Raw genomic sequence first — 18,512 nt, forward strand, 5'->3', positions numbered from 1 at the left:
ACTGCAAACCCATTCAAGAGTAAATTAAGTTTGTTGGAATTGAAGATGAGAAATGTAAAATAACTTGGTTGTTTTTCGTTATGGGTGGTAGCAGGCTTACCTGGATTAAAAGGTCTCTGGCACAAAAAACACAGAAACATTATACATTCTGTATACACAAAAATAAGAACGTTTTAATATCAAGAGTATTTTTTACCAAGGAAAGAAGGTTTAAGTGTCAGAAATGTTGTACAAAGTAAAGGTTTTGTGTTTCTAATAACATTGACTATTGGATTATATTGCATTAAGAGTCAAACTTTCTATTCAGGTAAGTCTGCTACTCCAAGAAAAACTTCTTTTACTTCAGAGCAAACCAAGCACTTTATGATGTCTTGTTACCAAGAAGCACATTGGAATCACATTACCTGTTTTTAACAGTTTGATATACCGGTATTTATGTTTTATTGTTTTTATTTTAACTGCATGAATAAGTAAACACACAGCTAGGAAATAGGAATACAAAAAAATAATCCAATAATAAATTGTAAGATGAATTATAAAATTCTATACAACATGAAAACTAAATTTTTTTTATAAACTTTAAAGGCAAATGTTTATTGAAACTTACTATTTTCATATGTACACATCTTAATAAATCACTTAACCTTATGATAGAGGGTCATAAAAGTAACAGTATGTGATCTTTTAGTTCTGGTAAAGACAAAATTAAATTCATTCACTTACTTTTTCAGTCACATGAGTGGTTCAATTATTAGTTATCAACCAACAATTGTGTGTTTATGGCAAACAAGAGCATGACAAATTTACAAAAACACTTGCAAAATGTAAAAAAAAAAAAAAAAAACAGCTTAAACCAATATTCTGTAAACCAGTATTGTACTGAGAAGCGATCGAGAATTTGACATTTTGATTTGTTTGAAACTGGTAAAACTGCTAGACAAAACATGACAGATGTCACAGTTTATTTTTTACATAATGCATAAAATAACACCCAAAATCCTAAATTCATAGTGGGCTTTTGATAAGGCCAGAAAAGCCTACTCAAATAAAAATAGTTACAAACTTTTAATTGTATAAATTTTATGTAAAAAAACTTAACAGTCGACAGATTTCTTTGGGTTTTTTAACTTATGCTCCTCTTAGATTAGATTAAAAAACGGTTGCATACCCAAATATTTAGAAACAAAAATGAATAAGATGACAGTTTTGTTACTGACTAAGATCAGCTGATACTTCAACTAGGACTATTTACTGAAAGCCCATTGGCTAAGGACAGCTGGGTTTAGTTTTTAACCATCAAAACGCTACAGACTTTTCTCATGATTGAGCTGAAGACCTATCGGTGGGGCACACGGAAGATTTCTCAGGTGCCGTTTGACGTCACTAATTGCTGACGTCACTTAACTGCTGAGTCTGAAGAAACAGACAATTTTATATTTTTCTATTATTAAATTAAACTGTCATAACCTAACCAAACTAACCAAACGTGCTGATAATGAAAAAAATCGAATGAAGGTTTACTAATCTAAAAAGTAGTTTTGTTCATAAAATAAAATAATCCTAAAATTCAATTTTATAATTTTTTAATTATAAAATTAAACTATCATAACCTAACCAAACCAACCAAACTTGCTGATATGAAAAAAAATTGTTGACAAAAAGTTAGTGCTATCAGCGGGATTCGAACCCGGTACATTCGGATTATTAGCTAGACACGCTATCCACTACACCACTGAGGCCGTTGGCTCGAAACCATATCGTTGCGGTAATGGTGTTCCCTCAAAGTGACGTCAGCAGTTAGTGACGTCAAACGGCACCTGAGAAATCTTCCGTGTGCCGTTTTGAAGACCTATTACTTTCCGAGTTTGTCTAGGCCTTTCTAATGTTATCATTTTCAAGTTAAGGGCATAACTCGAGCATTTTGAATAAATTACTCCAAAAGGATCCATCCCAAATTTTTTCAAAGTCAAACTCATTTTTACCACATAGTTTTCATACAGTTATTGTTATTAAGAATGTTAATCACATACTCTTTTTATTGACCCTATATTGTTGGTTAATCCTAAAAGTAGTATTGGTAAGCACATTTCCATCATTCTAATGACTAATATCACAAAAATTACAAATAATCTTTTGCCTTAAATACTTTAAATGCTTCCACAAACTTTCATATAAAATAACAGCAAATATTATTTAACTTTTAAAGATTATTAAAAAATACACTTAGATTATAAGAATAAATGTATTGTTTGATTACACTAAGGTCCTGATAGTTAACAGGCTGGTAACAATATTTTTAGAAGCTACATTGAGGACTCATTACCTTTGACTAGATTCTCAACTGCTGAGTAAAGATTATTTTCACATAATGTCTTAGCCAGTTTTAGAGTAGACTATTATAGAAATAACCAAGTTTGATTGAGCCACTGACATAGTGTTACAATACCATTTTCTTTTTTATACACAAAACTATTAAAATGTGCCAAAGAGAAGTTTAAACATTTTGCAAACCATAGGACCAATTATGAATATGACCTTGCAACAATTATAAGTATAAGAAAATGACTCACTACTATCCTCTCTCGGTACCACGATACAAACCTGGTCAAAATAAATGGGATATCTTCTTTGTTATCCAAAGTCATGTTTATAACCAATGTGACACATCCTTATACTATGATCAGCCAAGGTTTGCAAATAATATTAGAGTCCAAAGCACATTTTAGAAGACAAAACATAGCCTAAAGCACAAAATTATCACAATCATTAAATATGAATGCTACATATATTTTTCTTCTATGCAACTGTATACAGTACGCAAGTTAGATTGATGGATTGATTTTAAAGTATTTGTTTGTTATTACTGCAGCAAGATCAGCATTTTGAAGCATTTTTCCAGATGAGTTGCAGACCAAATATCCTATAATTTTTTCCATATCCTATATGAAGGTCAAGGAGATGAAATGTAAATTTTTTTACATTGCTGATTTTGCTGAAGAAAACAGTTCAGATTAATAAATATGAAACTGTAAAGTTATTTAATTTTAATTGTGGTTATCATTATGTGACACATACAAGGGCTGTTCATAAATTAAAGTCTCCATTGGCTCCCTGCCCTAGCTTAGAGAGCTAGTTAAAATCTCAAACCAACCTTGTGTTCCTTACTGCACCCACTACTATTCTAGATGGTTCCCACAAGGATGGACAATTGAATGGCTCCCCGGAAAAACGTTCCAAGCGCCAGAATTAGAGTTTGCAGGTTTTTGATAGAAAAACGTTCCTTGTGCTTTTGTCCATCAAGTGGCGACATCTTTTGGCCGATTTTATAACTAAAACATTGAATTATGGGTAGGGGAATTTGGCACTCCCTGGAAGAACGTTCCTTGTACAGCTATTGGGCGGACAAGACCATGTCTTCACCGGTGTCAGGCCTTATTAAACAATTAAATAGAGGCAAAAAACTAAAGTTAAACATAGATTTTTGGAAGAAGAAAGTTAAGAAGAGTCATAGAAATAGCGGGGAAGAGTAAAAAAACTACAAAAATGAAGTAGTGCCTGAAAAATTACCTGTTTCTGAAGTAATTGGAAAAACGTTACTTGTGCGACAGTGCACACTACAGTTGAACACTATAACGTTTGTGATCCAGAATATTTACCAGGACATAGGAATTTAATTTCCATTTCTAAATACTTATTATTAGTAAATTACAACCTAGCTGTTGTCAATTTACTGTTTACTGTCTTATATGTTATTTTTGTTAGGTGAATGGGCTGATTTATTTAAGGATTTCTCATGTTCCTGCACACACAAGGGCTGCAAGACTATACCTTTTGTGACTGACTATACTGTTGACTATACTGTACCAAGATAATACGTTTTTTTACAAGATTTTGTGTGATCTTTTAGTTAAATGAAGTGCAATATTGAAAAAATTAAAAGTCCCAAGCACACAAATAATATCAGCGTAATACAAAGGCTAGGGGTTATGTACGTTTCATTAACAAGATATTGTGTATTCGTTTATTAAAATAAGATTCAATATTGTAAAAAAAATCTTTCACTTGCAGTTTGAGAATTTCTGTACCTAAGCAATAAAAATAATGAATTATTGCAGCTATTAAAACTTTATTCTTTACAAAATGTTCCAAATGCCAGTATTGTAGAGTGCTATGTTTCAGTAGAAAAACGTTGCTTGTGCATATCAACTATGCCCAAGTAACGTTTTTCCACTACATTTACACTTAAAATGTCAAAAGCTTAATAATTTGGATTTTTACTTGAAAGAAATCCTTATAACATTGTTTTGACTAGACCTATCAAGCAGAATCTAAAAAAAATCCAAAAATAATCTTTAAAAAATTACTCTCTTAACATTTTTTTTAGTTTCTGTAAAGTTTACAAAACGGCGCATGGAACGTTTTTCCAGGGAGCCATTCAATTAGTCTCGTCCTTGTCATTGTATTTAAAGCTATTTTGAATGAAAATTGTACACTCTCCAAGTATAAATCGAGATATATGATTGGATTTCAGTGGTCTTAGTCGTCAACTGCAATTGAAGTTTATCACCAGTTGACGGGATTAAATAAAGTGTTTGGACATAGAAAATGTTTGAAAAGAGTGAAGATAGTTAGGAGGTGATCTTCACTTGCACAATGTTTTTCCATGGTGTAGGTCGACTGATGTTCATAGGTCTAAGGCAGTGACCACTGACAGGGGAAAATATGGATGCAGACCATTTTGTGAACGAACAAGGACATATTCAAACTAATTTGGGACGTCTCTATATCACTATCAAGGACCAAAAGTCTGAAAAACGCCGATCAGCAAGCAAATTTTCCTCAAATACAATCACTCTCAATGAAAACTAATGAACATCCACTGCCGACCTGCTGTTCAAATAAGTACGGGCGTCAAGAAACTCTCAAAGCCACTAATGCACATTTCTTGTCAAAACAATTTCTGCATATCTGTAAACTGACAACAGTAATCAACAGTGATTCATCCTCTTCTTACAAAGACTAAATCACAGAACGTGATTATAACCTTATACTGCTTGGCAGGAGTGTCAAATCTCTGAATGCTTTTGAATGACGAGACTTATCATCCCATTAGGGAGGGGGCGAGCCTGCTAGAATAGTATGGGATAATGTAAGTAACAAGGATTCGGCCTCAGATTGGAACTAGTTTGCTCAGCTACGACGGGAAATCAAAAGGGGCCTTAATTTAAGCATATTTTGCTACAGTAAATACCCAATCATCAATAGGTATCTATTTAAGCTTACTGATTCACATTTCATTGCTTTGGTATTTCATACAATTGGAGTAGTATATCTTGCATATAAGTTCTAAACTACTTATGGAACATGACCTTCATACCTCTTACCTTGCAGCTTACTAAGATAGCACTGTACGCTTGTAGAATTATAAAAACAGATTTGATTTATTGAGTAGCTTACTGGTAACTGTCAATCGTCTGATGACGATCGAGGTATAAAATAGACTGAAGTATTTACAAGGGTGAAGTTTAATTAGGCAGATGAAAGGCGAGCAATATCATACAACCCAACTGTGTACAACTCCTGAAACAGAGATAAGAATAAACATAGAACAAAAAAGTCATTCTGGTGAGACATAATAATGAAGTGAAGGGAACGGAACGATGTCATTATTCATTATTCACTTTGGATCCATGTTGGAGCTTTGAGTAAGCATCCATCTGACGCCTCTCCCTTTTGTATTGTATCTCTCTTGTCCTATGGCCTTTTGGCTCTTGGTCTTAAACTTTGACATGCCATCCCCATATGTTGTCGCCAGTTTTTTTTTTCAATTAAGATCTTGGTAGTTGTTGTGAGCCACCGACATGTGCTGATCTAAATTACTGATTTCTGTTGAATACACAATTTTTTTTATCAAGTGAGACTGATAGAACGACTTATTGTGAGCTATAGCAACTGTTATGACCCATCAACTATGTCAGCAACAAAAAGGTAGAACATATAATTTTAGACACTAGCACACTACTATCTTCTTTTTTAATACAAATTGGCGACAGCTGGTCCATATAGATGGGATGTCTACTTCAGTGTCCAATATACAATAGTTGATTAATTTGGTTATTTTTGTCTGATTCTTATCTTTACACTAATGCTTTCATCAAGTTCTCAACTTGATCCTATGTTGAACACTCTAAAAGCCTGCCTCACTTTGTGACTTCCAAATTCGTGATATATTTCATATGTAGCTGATAAGCGTGAAAACGATTATTTCTCATTATATCACTATTGTTTTCATTGCATGTGCGATCTCTTCGAGGCGTCTTAGTAAAATTACAAATGCTAATGAACGTACTATGCAGACACAAAATCTCTTCTTTACATTTTAAACAAATTACGTTACAATATTTTACTCAAATTCCCTAAAACATCAATAAAACATACTATGAAAATACGAAATTTTAAATAAGTTATTTCCTTCTTCACATTTTATACAAATAGCACTACAATATTTTATTTGAATTCACTGAAACATCATCAACTACTCAGATAACCACATTTTTGTATGGATGTAAACAAAATTGTATTATGATTATGGCCATCTGTTTTTATGTAAACTTGAAACAGTTCCGATGATTGACAACAGAATTCAGCACAAACTCTGAAGCCTGTGGGAAGGGGGAATGTTTGTTTGGTGATTGATATATCATCTCAAGTGTCAAAACACTGTCTTCAGTTGATGTTCATTATCTCAGGACCAACTAGAAACAAGTTTTTTGTTAATCCTGCATTATCTGATAAGTTTTAAGTAATTTGTTTCTGTTTTAGTAATGTAAAATGTGACAATGTTTGATTAAAACACAAGTACCAGGGGACCGAGCTCGCTCGAAGTGTTTGATTTGTTCAAGATGTTAAAAATAGAGCTTATAAGTCTACAAATATTTTCAGTCTTACTACGATTAATTAAGTTGTAAAGTCAATTCGTTTTCGGTAGACATCCACTCATCCTTAAATTACCTTACAAACTTTTTCATGTGGACGAGCAATCTATAACATGTCTACAATAAGCTTAATATAAAACTCATGATACATAACATCTGTTGTCTGTTGACTGTTATTGCATTAAGTCACTGGGATCGCGGAATGTCGCAATGCAACTATAGTTACGGGATGGTGTAATAACGCATCAATTCGTGAGGTGCATCGTCGAAAACTAAAAAAACGTCCTTGGCCTTTCCTTTAGATTTTTAGTTCGATATCAGTATATAATATTTTGCGGTAAAACACTTAAGATTTTGGACAGTCGTAATCATCCCTTTAGTTAGTAATACATCATACAATTCAAATGTATTATACAAGCAATTCTCAATAGCATTGCAATTGGAGGAAATCGTAGGAGCCGTTGTTTTAATCATTGTGCACAAATTTTACTCTTATTATTGTATAGATTAGTAACAAAGATGTGTCATTACGAAATCTTTTAAAACAACTGCCCAACAAACAGTTAACTTCTACGAAAACTAACTTTGTTTTCTATCAGTTAGTTTTTCATCTAACTAATAACTTATATCAGTTAGTTTTTCAACTAACTAATAACTTCTATCAGTTACTTTTTAAACTAACTAAATAATAACTTAAATCATTTACTTTTTACGGGACTAACTTATAACTTCTAACTAGTTAGAATTTTTTACTAACTTTCCCAACTATGTGATACTTACGTCTGTATGGTGAAGAAGGAACATTATGATGAGTCACATGGATGTGGATGTTTTGAGTCTCTGATCCTGAGTAACAAACACCAGTCAGTTTAGGTTTCTTACTCAATATACATAGATTTTGTACAAACTATTCTGTTCATTGATCATATTTCAGTACAGATCTTAAACAAAATCAGTCTGAAATATGCAATGAGTACAATTTATAAGGAAAGCTACAAGTGAAATGGTGCAAACTTACCTTTGTAAATACATTGATCAAGTTTGCAATAACGGCCCTGAATATATAGGAAACTTAAACATACTGATGTTAATTTGACTACATTTGATAAGAACTTGTCCCTCTGTCCATGAAAAAATGACAATTTTTTAACAAAAACTTCAAAAATCTATGTAACATATTTTTTGTAGTTTTGACCTTTGTTTGAGTTCTCTCAAACTTTCCCATTAGGATTTTGAGTATATTTACTTTTGATGTCATATAAATTTACCATGATAGGGACCCAATGCAAAAAGGGAGGCCAAACTGGTTATGACCATTAGAACAAATCAAATATATCACACATGTCCTTCCTATTTGATCTTTTGCTTGTCCAACATTCTGCAACCTGTGTAGGTTAGATAATATTAACACTAATATTAAAGTGCAATTATACTTTTTATCATACTGCTGCAAAAACAGTAGTTTTTAATACATGTGTCTAAAGTAACTCTTTTACAGCCTTTTTAGTCTTTTAGGGAGTCAGTTGTTGTAAACTTTGTATGTATCAATTGATTTAATTGGTTATAGCTTATTGTTGCAGTCTTGTTAATAGTGCTACATGTCGATAGTATAATGTACACCAACACAATCGTAATAGTCACAATCATTGAACCACTTATAGCCGCTTGCATTAACAAAATTGGAAACAATTTGGAAGTCGTTTTAAGAGATTATTTGTACATGAAAAGTATCTTTGTTTTCTAACTTAGTTAGCTGAAACAATAATTTGTGCAATATGATGTAAAATATAGTTCATCACACGGGCAAAAAGTGCCTTTTCAACAATCGCTCATTTCCCAATCTCTGCTTTGCCTCGGGTCATTATATTAACATGATTAAACTATTACATTTGTATTCACTATTCAGTATCTTGTACTAATGTGCTTTCTAATAATAATCCCTATTTTAAAATGAATCTATCAATCTGTTGTTAATAATGTAATAAAGCATATGTAAAACACTAAATATGACTAAAGAATGGAGAAAACTTACACAGCAGTAGAATTAATAATCACCTTCAACTAAGAAAGGCAAATAAAAAATGCATTCTAAAACATAAAAAGTTTATTAACACAAAATACAAAACAAAACTAAGACAGAGAATAGAAATAAATAGAACACAAGACATAAACAAAACCATGCTATGGTGCAAAGCAAATGCTGAAAAATTTCAAACTTCAATTTTAAAATTGATACTATTCCATGCGGTTAAGAAAATTATTGCGAATCAAATATATGGTTTAACAATTAAACTTAAGATTAAACAATGTTAATGTAGAAAATACAGAATTCAGTAAAAATATGTTCAAAATATTATCAAACAAATAATTTTCAGTGTTTGAGAATCAAAACACAATGTACATAGGCTAGTATATAGATAAGATATAGACTTTGTATGTAAATAAAGAGATTGATACCTTATCACATTGATCACATTAACCCTTTGAACTCCGGAGATTATTTAGTTATTTAATAAGTTTTTTGGTAGACCATAAACAAACAAACTATTTCCCCTGTAACCTTTGTAACAAAACCATAAATAAAGTAAAATGTTTTTTAGGCTCTACATGATGGCTGTAATGAAAACTGTGTATTTCCATGTTTTAGGTGTAAAAGTTTGAACAAATCAATTTATTAACATTTTAAAACCCCATAATACCCTGTTTCTATGACCTGATTTTGCTGGTTTGTGAACTCATTCAAGTTTATCCCGCCCTAAACCTTCAAGCCAAATTTTATCAAAATCGGAACAAAATTCCTCGTGTAATCATGTTTAAGGACAAATGTATATATAGTATATAAAATAAATAAATACAAATATTTGGGCGAATAGTGATTTTGTCCTAAACAAAATGAAAAAGTAAATTGATCTTGTGTCTAGGTCTTACCGTGACACAACACACGTAATATGTAAAGTGGTGTGTCTATTGTACCAGTTTGATCTCTTTCCTATTCAAGCCTGCTATCCTCACAAAAAACCTTAAAATTCAGCTGTCTTTGTTATATTTGCTTTGTTATAAATAGAATTGTGGTTAAGTTACTCTTGTGCCTGATAATTGCTTTTGGAGCCCAAAGGGTTAGAAGTTTCCTATTTTACATATACTATTTACATAAATTTACAATAAGATATTCTGTGTGATTTAACCCAACATGGTCAAAAAGTCTTTGTGAATAATTTCATTATTATTTACAAAACAATAATTAATTATTTACAGATTTTTTTGTTCTGTCAATACTATATTTTGTATGTGATAACAAACAATTAAATATTATATATTTTTGAATAGGCACATTTTACGTATGACAAATTTAATAAAATAATCTTTTGTGGGAATTAAACTGGTATACTGAAATGTAATTGTTACTCGACTTACAATCATGGAACTTCAGTTAAGATAGATAGTTTAATAGGACAATATTATGTATAAAATCTATGAGTCTTTTAGGTAACTATACAACATGTAACCAAGCAAGAAATGAAGAAAGTTAAATTCTCTCCCTTAGGGTTTATTACTGTGATAGTTAATGTGCAATATAAAAGGATACAGTTAAGTAGTCCTTTCAACTTGATGTAAGATTAAATTAATGAATGAATTCCGTCAGGCGTAATGATGTTTGTTAAGGACATGTTTTGTAATTGGAATACAATCGTCAGCTTCAGGCTAGTGACGTTCTTCAGTTGAAAACGTCGGCAAAAGTGGATAACAACATTGCAAACACGAAAATGGGGAAAAATTGAAATACATAACATGTAATAACGGATCTATGGTGACAAATAACCAACAAGTTCAAGGGCTAAAAACACGAATGTCAAATGCTGTCACCTTTGCCTGGAAAAAGTTGGTTGTTCGACTGTAATTATTTAATTTACATCAGCACACTTTTTTATGTGTTTTTGCCAGTCAAGGCACTGGTCTTGTTACTAACGCCACCTTTTGTTAGATAGCATCGTTGATTAATAGCCCAATTACAAATGGCGTCTGGTTGAAAAACGATGTCGCTTGAAATAAAACCAGTGACCTCTAGATTTGGAAGGCAAGCACTATAACTGCTCGGCTATCAAGAAAATCACATATACAAACTCTGTTGGTGGCTGAATCTATCTAAGTTCATTTTTATTTCAAAACTGTGTTCAACTTTAACGTATGAATATGAGGGATCTATTTTTAGTCTGTTACATATCAGGTACGTGTTACAAACGCACACACACACAGTGTCATGCAGTAGACAGAGGTAAGGGCGGCGCAGGAGCCAGGCTACCTGTGATGATTCTTGGCATGTCACACTGCTCGCACTTGTTAAGTGCCGGATGATTGTGGAATGTACAAACGTGACAAGTCCAGTGACGGCCTTCCCCCACCACTGTGACAGCCGGGGCAGTCGTCGGCCCTGCAACAAACATACACTCAACTAGGACCACTACTAGGAACTAGGAGGCATGAGATTGTGAGGTTTCAGTTGGTGGTAAGCCCAATGGGGATGTTCAATGAACTTCTTGGTCCTTTTCCATTTTCTTATATTTTTAATAGTGAGTAGTTGAACCCTGACTCGAATTATCTATTAGATTGTCTTACTACAGATCATTATACTTTTTGTAAACTAGTTAAAAACATATTTGTGTTTAATTATTTACTCTAAGATTAATATTGTGATTGTGATTTCCTTGTTGTAACTTTTTTTTAGCTAAAGAATTTATTTTTTTTTCTGTTTCTTTCGCCATTGTAAAGTACATAGGAAATAAGTTCATTTTGTTATTTTCTCTGTTATCCAATCTGCCAGCTTATCTGAACTTGCCAAAGCTGGTTTTGGTTGGATAATTAAGACTCTATGGTATATTGTGTGACAGAAAATCATGCATCAGTCAAATGTAATTGCAAATTATGAAATAAGACTCACTCTGGCGAACTGCTTGTCTAGGGAACAGCTGGCCTCTGTAAATGTTCTTGTAAAACTCTTCGTTGGTTTCTCCAAGAGGTACTGAAAAATAATCAACAAAATTTATTGATTTGTTCTTGTAAAACTCTTCGTTGGTTTCTCCAAGAGGTACTGAAAAATAATCAACAAAATTGGAGATCAATAGCTACTAATTACCTCTACCTGTCAGTCAATAGTCTAAGTCAACTCAGTTTTAAATGTTGATTTTAAACAATCACACTTATCGAAAGTATTTTTTGATGGTTTAATTGATTGTAGCTTATTGTAAATAGTTAGGCCTACATTTTTTTTTTCAAAATTAACTTATCACACACTTTAAAAAAAAAGTTCTATATTTCGGCATTAGCCTTCTTCAGGAACAAACAAACATTATTAGGTTTGTTTGTTCCTGAAGAAGGCTAATGCCGAAATATAGAACTTTTTTTTTAAAAGTGTGTGATAAGTTTATTTTGGAAAATGATTTAGCCGTTTGGCAATATTATGAAGAAAATGTAAATAGTTTAACATATCGATAGTATAATGTACACTAACATAATCGTAATAGACGAAACGATTTAATCACGTACTAAACAGCTGCTTGTTTCCGTTAGCAAATTAAACTGAAAGAAGTAGTTTTGCGAGGATATCTTTAAAAGTTTTTTATTTTAGTTTTGTAACATAGTTTGTTCAAATAGTGGTGCAATATGAAAAAAAAAGTTCATCACACAGGCAAAAAGTGTCTTTTTAACCCTCGCTCATTTTCCGACCTCAGCTTTGCCTTGATCGTAAAACTTGAGCTCGGGTAAAAGAAGAGTCACTTTATGCCCTAATGATGAAATTCACAATTAAATTATCTGTTCAATAATAGGCCTATTTTTATTTATTAATAAATTATAGATCTTCCAAATATTTATTACAACAGATCATCTAGTAACAAATGTATAAATGAAGTAGGTCTATAGATGAGCATTGAATGTTGTGTCAATACCTAATAATAGCTATGGTTTTGGTTTTCAGCAAACCAGCAAATTGAAAAATATGAAAAGTATATTTTTTGTAAAATTTTTATAGTTGGAAAAATTAACTGTTTCAGTTTTTAAATTTTTTTATAGAGATTTAGATTAGTCATTCAAGTTGCCATCTTAATAAAATTTCCAACACTAATATAATTATTTTTAAGATTAAAGATAATTTAGTGACTCCTTAAAGCTAGAAAGTACTAATTTATAAAATAATGATGTATAGTTTGTATCAATCAGGGTGGTGAGCAGGATGTACACAAGAACCCTTCCATGACGACCCTCCCTTTTGTTCAGTCATCTCAACAATTTATTGCCGTTGGTTTAATCTAACACCACTAGCATCGTCTAGGAGTGTGAATCTCAGCGTTCTTAAGAGTTCTCCGTTCCCTCATCCACCCCACACACCATCTTTATAGACATAATTTATAATTATAGAAGTTTTCATGTCTGTTGTGGTCACTGTATACTCACAAGTTTCAGTGTTGACGTGCCTGAGCTCTGCATTGTGGTAAACCTCCTTTGTCATCCGGTTACATTCCATCTGCAGGAGGCTGATCTCTTCTTTCAGCTTCTTCACCTGCACCAAGAGATATAAAAGCTGGCATTTGAATACTAAGTTAGAACCTCAAGGCAAATCATATTGGCCCCGTTGGTTATGGTGCTCGCCCTTAATTCTGAAAATTTCAGATTCGTTTCTAAACCTGATGGGGCCTATCAATTAATAATAGTATATTAGAACAAATGGTTGGCATGGTCTCCAATGTCATCTAACACAAAACCTTCATTTCTATAACATGTTTAAATTTATTTATTTATTTATTTATAAACAATTTACAATAGCTACAGGTATATAACCCAAAACAACTATAGTAAAAAATAATACAATATTTTTTCTAAAGATGTTCAATAGAATACATCAATTAAATATCAAAGAGATCTTTATAGACATTGTGGTCTACAGTCACAGCATAGTTCAGGAGGAGAATAATGCATTTCTGTGATTAATTAAGACTAAATTAGCTTACAATATAAAATAATGTATTCAGTTAGCTCTAGTCAAATAACATTTTAAAATAAGATTTGTCTGCAACAAGTTAGAATGAAAAACAGCACTAGCGAGCAGTAAACTTAAAATGTTAGTGAATTATACTATACAACCAAAGTTGTAACACAACTCTAAACTTAATAATTGTTCAAAATAGAATCTTTTATTACTGCAACTGCAGTAAAACTGATGTCGAGTCAAACATGCAGTAACTGTGGTCAACTTTAGGGCGGCCGTCGGAGGTAAAACTCCGTGAAGGCATTATATATTAGCAAGTTGCAGGGCCAACTGCCAGTTTTGAACTTACATTCATAAATATAACTCAGAAATGCTCTATGTTACTTGTTGCAAATAATTTATGTCATTTGTAGTTGTGAAAGACCATGAAAATAATAAAGAAAACAGTAAGCGAATTGTGAGAATCACTTAGAAAATTTGTTATTTAGATGATTGTTTATGATGAAGAAAACATAAAAATTACAACAAAAAGCTATGGAAAAGGCAGTAAAGGCTGGAATAAGAAAATAAACACAAAATAAATAAGGTAAATGATCAATTATGAGGTACAATTGCCTTGAAAATAATATAAAGACTTTTTTGTTAGTTTCAATACCAGTAAAATTTATTTCTTATAGGATCCACCTCTTTTGAGGGAACTTGGCCTAAATCCTTCAAATTTTTCTGTATATGCCAGGTATCAAACTTGTTTACATAACAATTTGAGACCTTAACTAATAGGCTTGCAACACATCCCAAACCTAAACCCTCTGTCTAAGGCTTTCTGTACTTACGCAGTGTCATGGACATTAATGAAAGAACAAACGTTACAATGGACATGGACATAAGAATGTTGTATGTAAAACACAGTATGGAGAAATGCCAGTTTTACTAAGTGCATAGACAATCTTACTACCTTACTAATATTATAATAACTTCTTCTTCTTGATCAGCATTGTATGTGTTATTGAATCACGGAAAGTAAATGAAAAAAGTCTTACAATACTTAAAACATATTTACCTACGACCGTTTTTTAAAGTAGCCATTTCAGTCCAGTTCTTAGAATTGAAAAGTTTCACTTTACAGCTGTTTACTTTCATATCCGCATAGTTTCATTTCATATCCGCATAGTTTTCTCATATCCACACAGGTAACGGACCAATGAGGTTCAATTATTGAGAGAAAAGAATTAAAATTGTATGCTTCGAACGTCAACTAATCAGCTGATCAGCTGATCAGTTGACCAATTTAATTGTTGATCCGACTTGTTCATGTTGATACTCGCGTATTTTTGATTAAGTTGGTGGAAGTCCAAAAATAAATGAAATATTTGCCGAATTGTACCTGATACAATATTATTTATGGTAAGAATGCTGCTAGCAATGTAATATTTATCGAAGTTTAACAAACACGTAATTACAGGAAATCAGCTGATTATACAACAAGTCGTTGCATCACTTTCAGTGGCAATGACAATACACGAAAACATAACCTCTCTAAAAAGTTATCATTAGTGATTGTTAGTAATTAAATCCAGATTGATAGTAATTAAAAAACGGTCGTAGGTAAAGTAGTGTACGCAACTCGCGTTAATAGTCTTTACGACACTTGTAGAAGTTTTTAAGGCACTCGCCAAGGCTCGTGCCTTAAATTTTCTACTCGTGTCGTAAAGACTCACTTAACGCAATCGTTGCGTAAACTACTATTTTACGCTTATACTGTTACTCACAAGACAGTAAATATACAAAAAAGATGGTAAGTGGTGATCGATTTTGATTCTAATCATCATCAGACTCAATAGGAAAATGACAAGAATCTTGAATGACGTCCCTACTTATATCCTATTGGCTACCGGAAGCACCGGCCAATACATTTTTATAAGTACAACTGTATTCGAAATTTACTTGTTCATTAATCAGCTTATTTCTATTTTTAAATTTTCCCTTATAAATATACAATTACAATTCTTCCCAAGCATTCAATACATATCCTTTCTTACAATTCTTTAAAATACATAGCCTATCCTCCATTTTTTCTATTGAGTGGCTATTTTGTAACAGGTACTGTGCGACATTTGATCTTTCCGGTTTGTTGTTCCTCCATGCAGATAGCCTATGTGGTTTTTGAAGCAGTTAACGAAGTTCACAGTCTGTTTGATAAAGTATTATTACATATTTATATGTAAACATAAAAACCTTTATCAAAGTATTATAAACAATAAAAGGGATGGCAACGCCTTAATATTTTTATCTTTTGTTCTATACCCATACTATGTAAGATAAATTATTAAGTTAATAATATCCGTGCGTGCTATCTCAGGTATTCAAATGCCTCCCAATTTGTCATTAACCCACCACATTACTGTCATTAAAAGAAAGAACTCCAATAATACTAATGCGTAACTTAAATCTACCCAAGCTGTGCAACAAACCAGACTGACGATTAAAAAGATGGCACTTAACTTGATTGAAGCAACAATCATCAGTGGTAAGTTTAAAGGAGAAATAGTCTTAACCCAACAAATACAGATTATTTCATCCAATTACCCTATGAGTTCAAGCGACTACAATTAATTTCCTTTGCGTGTTTTTGCGCAACCACCATTATAAGGCACAAGGGCAATTCTTGACGGTTTAAATTGAGAAAATGTATGATTTTCACACGGACAGCTGTATGTTTCGTGCTCACATGGTGGTAGGTACGCCTAAAAACTTACCAAGAAACAAATTAACAAATTAAGACCAAATTACCATTCAAAAATAGTTGTTAAGCGCAGCAACGCACGCCGGGTAACTGCTAGTATTCATTTAAAATAAGCAGTAGGCCTATGGTACAATTGAGATTTACTTCCTATAATCAATGAGGGGTGTATTTAAAAATTTCAACAGTTTTTAACAGTAGAAAACAATTTTATCCGCATTATTATCTTCTGCATTCTCATCATGTTGCAAAGCACGGGCAGAGTATATTAGAAGTTTTTAATTGACTGCCTTACTCATCTCATAGTTTCCATTTCCTCACATTTCACAAAAAACATAAAGGCCACGTGAGTTCACTTTTAAAATAAAAAAATTACAACCTTGGACCCAGGCCAGGTCTAAAAGGAAGAAGGCATGACAGCAACAGCGCTAATTTGTTCTGCTAAGTGTTTACTTTAAAGTGGAAAGAAAGAAACCGCTTCTCACGGCTTGTACTGGCTTCGGCGGTGAAGTCTGCCAAAGTATTACGAAGTAACTGAATAACTTAGGCAACAATGCAACATAGTGTTGGGTCGGAGATTTGCAACGGTCGCTGCATTAGACGGCAGTGATATTAAATGTGTTGCATTCAATAACAAACCCCTTGGTGATATGTAACCAGTAGGGGGGAGAGAGGGGGGAAGGCTAAATCTGGTGCAACATGTTTCCAATGCACATTCCTGGCGCCCCCGAGTGGGCAGTGGGCCAAGTCACTCATTAATGGATGCGACACCACTCCGCTAATTATTGGTCAAAATACTTCCTGCTCAGTCTTGTCTCGGGTTAAAATTACACTTTCTATGGAAGAAGTAACAGGAAACATTGACTACAGAATTACTGAGTTATTTAATAAGAATAGTGCTAAGCAAATTTCCAAGTCTGTTGGGAACAGCAAAAAGGAAAATTAATTGAATTTTAAAATATTCAACTTGGACGTTGAGGAAGAAATCTTGTACAGTAAATGAATTATTTTTGTTCAGTATTATTTGTACTTTTTTTACTGAATGAGTGAGTCGAAGGGAATGGAAATAGTATAAGTAGATATCCTAATCAAGCACAAACAATAAAATACAAGAACAACAATCCGATTAAGATTATGGTGTTAAGATTCATGGAAGAATCTTTTTTTGCCTGTCACACATTATAGACATGTTTCAACCTTAAGTTAATGTTGATTACTATTGTAAACAAAAAGGTGTGGTAGGTTCATTGTTTATTCAATTTATTGTACTTAGATTAAGCCAATAGTGATACACTTGACAGCAACACAGCTATGATCTCAAATCAACAACAGCATACAAAAAGACATTCCAATTCATTTAAAATAGAAAAATGTACAGCTGGTATCCTCGAAGCTGATTATTTTCACTAAGAAACAAAAGAACTACTTTGGCCCTGCAACACAACTAAGGAAAACAGCCGTTTTTGAAGCAATGAAACAGAGTGTGTTATAAATATTTTCACAGCTAGGGCCTACAATTTTCTCAAAAAACTAACAAACATTTGCGGCTTGTTAAGCACTTTGTAGGGATTTTAAAAGTGCTGCATCAGCGGTTGAAAGTGTTATAAACATCCACTTTTTCATTTGTTGAGTTTATTAATACTTAACCTTTTCAAACCAGACCATGTTTAAATAACTCAAACAGAATGGCATAAATTAGTGATGGCGTTGGCACAAACAAAATGGTTCTGGGAAGAAACGCCCACAATCCAACGTCGAGTGTTGGCAGCTCATTGACTGCAGGTTTTGCTCTACAACCTGTGTCTAGTAAAGGAGAGTGTTTTAAATAAATACCACTGGTGCAGCAAACCTGCACTGT

The 18,512-nt window shown here is 32.7% G+C and overlaps 1 protein-coding gene across 5 annotated transcripts in view; it reads right to left on the reverse strand.

Annotated features, from left to right (window-relative positions):
• Nucleotides 1-880: 880 nt before the first annotated feature.
• Nucleotides 881-18,512, reverse strand: part of LOC128988717 (TGF-beta-activated kinase 1 and MAP3K7-binding protein 3-like) — an 80,714-nt gene continuing 63,082 nt past the window's right edge. For 4 of the 5 annotated variants that reach the window (XM_054410290.1, XM_054410291.1, XM_054410293.1 and 1 more), the window contains 5 exons: nt 13,383-13,488; nt 11,872-11,952; nt 11,236-11,364; nt 7,716-7,781; nt 881-5,580 (listed from right to left, as the gene is read on the reverse strand). In XM_054410290.1, coding sequence (XP_054266265.1) covers nt 5,555-5,580; nt 7,716-7,781; nt 11,236-11,364; nt 11,872-11,952; nt 13,383-13,488 — 408 coding nt within the window. In that variant the 3' untranslated portion in view covers nt 881-5,554. The remainder of the gene's footprint in view (nt 5,581-7,715; nt 7,782-11,235; nt 11,365-11,871; nt 11,953-13,382; nt 13,489-18,512) is intronic. The other variant, XR_008490420.1, reaches the window with a different exon arrangement.

This window comes from Macrosteles quadrilineatus, unplaced genomic scaffold (genome assembly GCF_028750875.1).
Source record: "Macrosteles quadrilineatus isolate MER2022 unplaced genomic scaffold, UCM_ALF_1.0 Scaffold_3__2_contigs__length_128488019, whole genome shotgun sequence".
Lineage (NCBI taxonomy): Eukaryota > Metazoa > Arthropoda > Insecta > Hemiptera > Cicadellidae > Macrosteles > Macrosteles quadrilineatus.